The sequence below is a fragment of the Gekko japonicus genome, unplaced genomic scaffold, assembly GCF_001447785.1.
Source record: "Gekko japonicus isolate JY-2015 unplaced genomic scaffold, Gekko_japonicus_V1.1 scaffold2264, whole genome shotgun sequence".
Lineage (NCBI taxonomy): Eukaryota > Metazoa > Chordata > Lepidosauria > Squamata > Gekkonidae > Gekko > Gekko japonicus.
This window is the reverse complement of record NW_015172074.1, coordinates 289,781-298,457: the sequence shown is the minus strand read 5'-3', so window position 1 is coordinate 298,457 and position 8,677 is coordinate 289,781. Positions and strand designations below refer to the sequence as shown.

Genomic DNA, 8,677 nt, shown 5'->3' with positions numbered 1-8,677 from the left:
TTACCTTTTACTTTTGAAAAATAAAAATTTTATATATATATAAAGCTCTATATGGTTTTGGGCCAACATACCTGAAGTACTTGGTAATTCCTTATGAACTACCCAACCATCGCAGTCATATCCTTGAAGGCCCTACTTTGGGCGCCTCCCGCCTTCTGAGATTAGGTGGTTGGCAACCTGGAAGAAGGCCTTCTCAGTCATGGCACCAAAGCTCTAGAACTCTCCCCCCCCCCTTCTGTTGATGTCTTCTGCCAATGTTTAAAGAGCCAGTTTGGTGTAGTGGTTAGAAGAACCGGGTTTGATTCCCCATTTCTCCACATGCAGCTCTCTCAGAGCTGTTCTGGAAAGAGCAGTTCTCAAAAGAGCTCTCTCAGCCCCACCTACCTCACAGGGTGTTTGTTGTGGGAAGAGGAAAGGAAAGGAGTTTGTAAGCCGCTCTGAGACTCCTTCGGGCAGTGAAGGGCGGAGGATAAATCCAACCTCCTCCTCCTCTTCTTCTTCTTCACGTAGTTTTGCATTCCTTCAATGATCCCTCCTTCCTAACCAATCTTTTATGTTTTGTATGTATTTTAACAGATTTTTATGTATTTTAACTCTGTTTTTTTAACTCTTTTAAAAGTTGTTTTAATGAGGTGTTTGGGAGACGGGCTGATTTTAATGGTTTTATAAAGTAGTTTATCATGTATGTTTTCAAGTGTTAGCCACCTTGTTAGCCCTTGTGGGGGCAGAAAAGCAGGATATAATTTTTAAAAAATAAATAAACCTTTTAATGAAAAATACATTGCATGGAAGTGTCCTATCAAAAACCAACAGGTACATTCTCGTAACTACCTAAATCCAGCAAAACTCCAGGATGATACTGATTTGCTAGATCTATTGCCATCTAGCTTCTGATCTGGTTCTAGAACTGAAACAGCTTTGGTCATCTTCGTGGATGATTGCCAGGGGAATTGGTTGGCCACTGTGTGAATCAGGCCACTGGACAAGAAGGACCACCAGACTGATCCAGCAGGGCACCTCTTAAATTATGGTTTTATTCCTGCTAGCTGTATTATTTATTTGTCTGGTTTTATTGTTTACTATTCTATTATCTTTGTAGTTTTATATTCTGTGTTTAAGGTCCCTTGATGGCTTCATGTCATAAATCAAGAGGTTAATTTTTAAAAACGTGTATAAAAATAAATAATGCGTATGCGTGACTATATTCAGATAACTGAATTTAGAAATGTTGGTCTCTCAGTTGCTCCTGGACTCGAATCTGGCATGGCTACCTCTGAAACACCTGGCATTAGAAATGGTGTCAGAGATGTTGGTGCCTGAGATGGAAAAACCAAATGATGCTTCCCCACTTAGTGTGCATAGGGCTGTGGGTCATGGGTGGAATATTTAGGTGGAGCTGATGTTTTTTTCCTGCAAACTGCAAGAAGGGGAACAGGACAGCCTAGTCTATGGGCCACCCTGGAAATCCATCATTTTGGGACGGATGCCTCTCCATATCCCTGTCCCTGCAGCACTCATGGCAGCAATTACCTTAGGTCCCCTTCACCTGCACCCCCAAGCTGTACAGCTTATCGGATGCCAGAAGTGACTGCCCCCTCCCCATACACCAGAGCAGCCATACATACCTTCAGACTACCCACCAGCCATTCCCTATGCAAGCTACACACAGCAGCCAGTGATGTTTGTAGGAACGGGGGTGAGGACCAGGGTTCCCTCTAAGCTGAGTTATTATGAGCTAGCTCACAGGTTTTTGGCCTCCGGCTCACACATTTTTGTCTTAGCTCAGGAAAAATGGCTCCAAAGCAAACTAATTTATGCAGTAGCCAAATTGCTTGCTCACAACTTTAATGGCAGTAGCTCACAAAGTAAAGTTTTTACTCACAAGACTCCGCAGCTTAGAGGGAACATTGGTGAGGACTACTATGTGGGTGCCACTGGACCGCTGCTATGTTTTGCAACTGAACAAAAGTCCAGTGTCTCCAGAAAGATCAACAATAGTGATCCCAGGATTGGCATCCCTGAGTCAGAGCCCACTCTGTCTGGGATACCTGAAAGTGCAGTTCTAAGGGGAAATCACAGATGGGGAGAAGAGGTAAGACAGGGAGGGACATGGAGCTGGTCTCATCCACCCAGTAACACAGAGACAGGGACACAGTTGTAGAATACTCTGACTTTACTGAACTGCAATTGTGAAGAGGTCCAATGAATTGGGTTGCCAACTCCCTCTGTCCAGTATAGCAACTGTGCCCTTGCAGGTTGCTCCCAGGAGTGGGGGGGGGGGACAGGCTGAGCCATCCCTAGCACAGCATGCATGAGTGAGACAGACCTGCAGGTTAGAAAGCTTCCTGAGGCAGGATGCTCCAGGAATTGGGTTGGAACTGGTGACTGAACAGAGTAGCAGGAACTGCACTGGTCATGCTACCAGGTCTCCCTGTTGAATCACCATCTGCACAGATGCTAGACAGAAACATGTGCAGCAATTTCTAACAGCACAGATGCCTTGCCAGCCACAGCCATGCCTGTAGGGCCCTGGCAGGTCTGCAGTTCTACCCCTATGGGGGGGCACTGCCAAGAAACACCCTCGAGGGAGATCCTGCAAGACAATGCAACCCATGGGTGCTTAGCTAGGTGATCCAGAGAGTACAATGGGGCAGCTGCCAGGAGCCCCTAACCACAGTTGTGTTCTGTCACCCACCTGAAGGGAAGGAGTGCCCTGGCAAGGGAGTGTGCCAAAAGCCTGGTATGGAGCTGCAAACATCCCTGCCCCCTGTCCATCAGCAGCAGCTCTCTTGGGTGCCATTCCCCTGGGAGTAGAGCCCATTGCGTGACATGGGGCATGGTGCTGGGGGGCTGGCTTGGGCCTCTCCCATAGACATACACATACATAGCTACACCAGGGCCTGCCAGGCCTTTTAGCGCTGAAAGTCAGTTGCAGCAGTCCTGGCCATCCTGGCAGATATGGATCATCCCAGCATGATCAGACTCTTTTCTTAGCTGCCATGCTTCTTCTACCCTCCCACCAGCTCTATAATACTTGTTTGGAAAAAAGAGATCAGAGAGCAATGGTAATGACCAGAAAGAGAGAAAGAGAACAACGTAATGACAAGATTTTATGAAGTAACATAATACATAAATGTTTGAGAAGATCCTAATAATGTTGTACTCAGCATTCATATAACACTGTCGAGCATTTAAAGCTTTTCTCTTGTAATATTGTAAGGAAGGTTCTGTCTTATTACCACTGTACAACTGAAGCTGAGAGAGTCTTGCTTGTCCTAAGGCCATCTTGTGAGTTCCTCAGAGAAGAGATTCATATTGAGAGCTTGCTGATGAGCAGCTCAGTCTGTCAGTGTATAAAATGTGAACAGGAATAAATAAATAAGTCAGGAAAACTATTATGAAATCAATACCCCAATTTGTAACACAGAACAAAATATTAGAAATCATCACATATAATACGTGCAATAAGGTATAACCCTTGATTTCCAGTGATCAAATAGTTAATTCAAGTGACAGTTTACATAGTGAACTTCACAGCTGTTCAGAGATATGCGTTGCCCACCTCCAAACCCAACTCTCTAGCCATTACATAACGCCACACCAGGTGTGATGCTGTCTGAAGTGACTAGCTTGAAAAATACAATATGCTTCACAATTCCGATAAGCATGACATGAAAATTTGCAAAGTTAGTAACTCTTTAGTGGGATGCTGGGAAAGTCACTAATTACTACAGCTTTATTGAGAGGCTAAAAACACCACAGCCTCAACATACTCAACTTGGAAAACACACACGATAAGGGGATCTTTCCCATAGTGAGGCTAAAAACACCACAGCCTCAACACATAGTTATGCACATACTCAACTTGGAAAATACACACACGATAAGGGGATCTTTCCCATAAAATTTGTTGTCACTGTTTTGCAAAACATCTGCAGTGCTGGACAGCTTCCCTAAAACCTTAACTTCTGAAATGAAATTTGCACAAAGTTTGTTTTATTTTATTTTCCTGGTGATGGAAGAAAGCTTGCAAATCTGACTCAGCTGTGTTTTAAAACATTCAGATTCAGTGTACTTTAGAACAAATACTATGATTTTAAAAACTAGCTGACAATAGTGGATGTGGTGGTTGTATTATGCCTGTATAGACCTTTCTGTACTACCCATTATATTACTGCTGTACGAAATGGCGTGGTGGTAGAGAAGGAGAAGAAAAAGAAGAAACCAGCAAGAGTCTCTCTGAGGAACGTCCTGTGATCTCAGAAATTGGCCACATTAGCTACAAGAAATTTGCTTTAAAATAAACAACAAAAAGACTCCCGTGAGCTGGCAGAAGAGGTTTGGAAGAATTAGATTTAGACTGGACACACAGAGAAACAACGTAGAAATAGCCTAGGCTACCCTCTCCCTCATCCTAAAACACGGGAGTTTTTCTTTCTTCCTTTCAGCGGAACGTTTCTAACGACGATTCGTGTTTCCAGCCGGACACGAAATACCCCAGCTCTTCCTGGCCGTTCATTCTGTCGCTTCTGTGCTCTATGGCGGAGGTGGTTTTTTTTACTTCCCAGAGTGCCTCACGAGTCTTCCTTCTCTTCCGGTTGTAGTCCGAGTGGCGGTTGAGGCGGAGGTGCGAGTTTCCCTTCCTAATCCAGCGGCATCCTTCCCGGGGGCGGTCGGGCTGTGGCAGGCGAGCAGCTGAGGAGAGGTGGGATGCGGTCCTCAGCGGCTGTGTCCTGTTCTCGGGGCGGGGGAGAAGGGGTGGATGGAAGAGACGTCTCTGACAAGGGAGGGGGGGATCAGAAAAAGAGATGGGATGGCAGACGGAATGATGGGTAGCCGGATCGTGGGGATTTAGGGGCATCACTCTCCGCTCGATTTGCTTGAGCCACTTTAGGAAGCCGTCAGCGTTATAGCTTGTGTTTGCGAATTCTGTTGATGCAGTTTTGGAGCTTACAGTCTGGTAGATTTGTAATGTTAGATCAGCATGTGGGGGAATTTGTGTGTCAGTCACGACAGTGAAAAGTGGCGGCTACCCTCAGCATAAATGGTTTACAGTGACCGGGCTTCCTGGAGCATAAGGCTGCCGACAGCTACTAGCTGTGATAAACAGCAGTTCCACATGTTGCGTGGTCAGGACCTGTGCTGGGAATCTTGAGGATCCACCTAATGGATACAGAATGCTGGTCTAGATGGACCTTTTTGGCCTGATCCAGCAGCACTTTATGTTCTTAAAAGGGAGTTTGAGATGATGATGGTGTTAATGTTTTTAAACGTTGCCTGCGGAACCTACTCTTTAAATTAGGGAAGGGGGTTTTACTTCTTCCATGCAGTTTTTTTCTGATAAAAGCCCCAGCAGATAAGAGAAAAAGGACTAGCACTGTGTGAGTGCCTGGCTTTAGTTGAGTTAATAATAATGGTCCCTGCTCCCCTGTTGCTGTGAGGAAAATTGGAGGGGGGGGGCTTTAAACATACTCCTCCACCTCAGCCCTGATCCAACCCATACTGCGACAGTTGCTTTTTCACAATAAAACTGAAAAGATCTGATTATGAATTTCCAATAGAATGTGCAGTTAAGCCTTAGAAAGACAAGAAAGGACTTCAATTTTCAGAACTCGGAAGGGACAGCTATGATTGTTTTGTATGTGTGATAGGAATGCTTCTGATATTTACTTCTCTCAACAGGTGTAAGCAATGGCCAAGTCCAAGAACCACACCACTCACAACCAGTGTAAGTTTGTGCAGGCAATAAGAGGCATTGTGGTCAATAATTCCTTTTTCATAAGGGATATAATTAAACTTAATTACTGGCATCTCCTCTGATAGTCATAATGTGACTTAAATATGCAAGGATGTTCAAATGTTCAGTAAGGGCAATTGTATAGAGATATGAACCAAAAGATGTGTTGACAGAACTGTAGTTCATGATTGTAAATGGCAAGCTAAAATTCATAGAGACGCTTAGTAACAATGGCAAAACAATGGGCATCTAGCAGTGCAATTCTAAGCAAAATAACACCTTTTTAAGTCCCATTAAAGCCAGTGGGCTTAGAATGGTGTAACTCTGTTCAGGATTTCACTGTAAATCTTCTCTAAAATTGAGGTTTGAAACGTTCCACAAAACTATTAATATAATCTATATTTAGCCTGAATTCTCATTGAAGTCATTGGGGATAAACAGTGACATTTTAGTGTTATTTGTCATGATTAAAAATATAGCATGTAGCCTCTAGATAACCCTTATTTAAAAGCTGTCATGGATGTAATCTTTAGCAATACTGGACAAACATTTCCCCATGTTGGGAAGATACTGTTGGTAGTTAACTTGAAATATTTATTTATTAACATTATTTATAGTCCACCTTTTCTCACTGAGACTGAGAGTGGATTACACTGTGTAAATCAATTCAGTCAATGGAATGGTACACCCAGTAAGCAATGTAATAGGACTAGACTTGCAGAAAGCTGTAACAAAGAATATTATCATGACACATTAAACATTGCAGAAATTACATAGGATAATACATACAGCAATGCATAGTACACACTGTATACAGTGGTATAGTCCCTTTCCCTTTATCAAAGCATCTTTCTGAACCATTCCATTGTAGTATATCCCAATTACGTGTGTAAAAATGCCTTACTAAAGAATTCAGTTTTGCATAGTTTGCTGAATGCTGGATGAGTGTGAACCTTCCTGACTTCAGCAGGCAGGCCATGCTATAAGGTGGGGGCCACAGCAGAGAATGCTTTTAAGGATGCAGAGTGTACGCTATGACAGGCATAAATTCTATGTGGATCTTACCGAGAATGGCAGAAGGGATTGGAGAAAATACGCTGTATAGATTTATACTACAGCCCTTACCATAAGTACGAGCAGGTATGTACCCCTGACGTTGAGGTCTGCCGTCTAGATGGTAGCAGCCCTAATAGCCTAGCCTGATCTCATCAGAGCTTGGAAGCTAAGCAGGGTCAGTTGCTGTTAGTACTTGGATGGGAGACCTCCAAGGAGGAGTCAGGTTGCTGTGCAGAGGAAGGCCCATGCAGCCGACCATTAGTTCACTGTGAATTGGTTGCAGCTCAACAGTATATTTAATCCTTCTCTAGATCGTACAGGTAGGGTTGGCGACAGAAGCTGCCAATATGTTAGCAATCCTGTATGTAATTTCTTGGCTAATGTTCAGAGAAGACGTGTTTCTTTCCCTCAAGAACAGTACTAGTATTGCATTTAAATGTTCAGAGTGCTTCAACTGACATTATCTTGGCCATGGGGAAGAGAGACTGAGAGAACATGGCTTGCGTACAGCCGTCTAGTAAAATCATGACAGAAATGTCAGTTGAAACAAAAATGTGCTACTTCTAGCCCAATCTTTGGCCACTGTGCTACCTAGCTCACTTGTTGGATGAACACTGTGCAAATGTGATATAGCAATACATGTTTCACTTTTTGTTAATGGAGGCTGATAAAGCTTATACGAAAATATAAACATACGTTATTAGACATCTTTATTGTAAGTGTGATAATTGTGTAATCTCACAGCTCGCAAATGGCACAGAAATGGCATTAAGAAGCCCAGGTCACATAGATATGAATCACTGAAGGGGGTAAGTGCATTTCTAATGTGCTTCTTCGGAGGTAAGTCCTTGCTTGAGTCTGAGGAGCTGAGGCAGGATACAAATATTTTAAGTACATAGCTAAATGTATGTCTGTATAGACTACCTTTTGTTGCCTTTTGGCAAGGCTGTAGTGGTCTGTCGGCAAAGATTATTCATTTGTGTAAAGAACACCGGGAGGGGTGTGTATTAAATCTCCATTTTATCTGTGTTGGGGGACTGCTCTTCTTAAAATATTAGGAGACTTCATTCAGCTATCTCAATACTGTCGAGATAAAAATGGGAGGATTTGCCCCTAGTTACGCACCAGATTACAAGTTTAAGTTCTTTGCAAGTTGCCAAGCAAGTGATATTTCTTTTTTTCCCTTCCTCTTAAGGTTGATCCCAAGTTTCTGAGGAACATGCGCTTTGCGAAGAAACACAACAAGAAAGGGCTGAAAAAAATGCGGGCAAACAATGCTAAGTAACTGGCCTGCCTTTGGATAGGAAAAGGAACTGACTTGCTTGGAATCTGATCAGCAGTTTTTCCTTAAATTGTTTTTCACTCAAGGCATTTTGTATAAATAAAATTGGGTGTAATGTACAGGTGCAAATGTTGTGCTCTCTGTTCTGATTTTATAGGAGGCTGGACCTTCTGAAAAGCAGTTTTTGTCCCTTAGTATTGATTTTGGGGAAATGGGAGTGAATCTTGCCAGCTGTTCAGTATTTGGTGTCCTGTTTTCCTTTGTTAAATGCACCACTGAATTTACATAGGGGAGCTGATCCAGCTGCTGCATGCTGGATCAGGAGAGGGATGCATTGGGTGGAGACAGGAGATGTGGAAAGCAGGGTATTTTTAAATTTATTTATTTAATTCAATTTGTATCCCACCCTTCCCGCCAAAGCAGGCTCAGGGCAGCTTACATTAAAAGTTAAAATACAATAAACAAATTCAGTGCATACAAAACACATCATAAAATTCATATACATTGCAAGTAAAAGTCACAAATAGTTTATACAGGTTGTTGAGATAATGGATAAGATGGATGCAAAACCTCAGGCAAGGCTGTATTCTGCCAGGGGGGGT

General features: G+C 43.0%; 1 protein-coding gene across 1 annotated transcript; it reads left to right on the top strand.

The window, feature by feature from the left end:
- Nucleotides 1-4,572: 4,572 nt before the first annotated feature.
- LOC107118513 (60S ribosomal protein L29) lies at nt 4,573-8,200 on the top strand. Its single transcript, XM_015420866.1, has 4 exons — nt 4,573-4,627; nt 5,683-5,728; nt 7,538-7,602; nt 7,989-8,200. The coding sequence occupies exons 2-4, from the start codon at nt 5,692-5,694 to the stop codon at nt 8,076-8,078; spliced, it is 192 nt and encodes a 63-aa protein (XP_015276352.1). The 5' UTR covers nt 4,573-4,627; nt 5,683-5,691; the 3' UTR covers nt 8,079-8,200.
- The last annotated feature ends 477 nt before the right edge of the window (nt 8,201-8,677 follow it).

Coding starts and splice junctions, on each gene's coding strand:
- LOC107118513 (XM_015420866.1), top strand. CDS start 5,692: ATGGCCAAGTCCAAGAACCACACCACTCACAACCAGT. Junction 5,729..7,537: donor CCACACCACTCACAACCAGT/GTAAGTTTGTGC, acceptor GTAATCTCACAG/CTCGCAAATGGCACAGAAAT. Junction 7,603..7,988: donor GATATGAATCACTGAAGGGG/GTAAGTGCATTT, acceptor CTTCCTCTTAAG/GTTGATCCCAAGTTTCTGAG.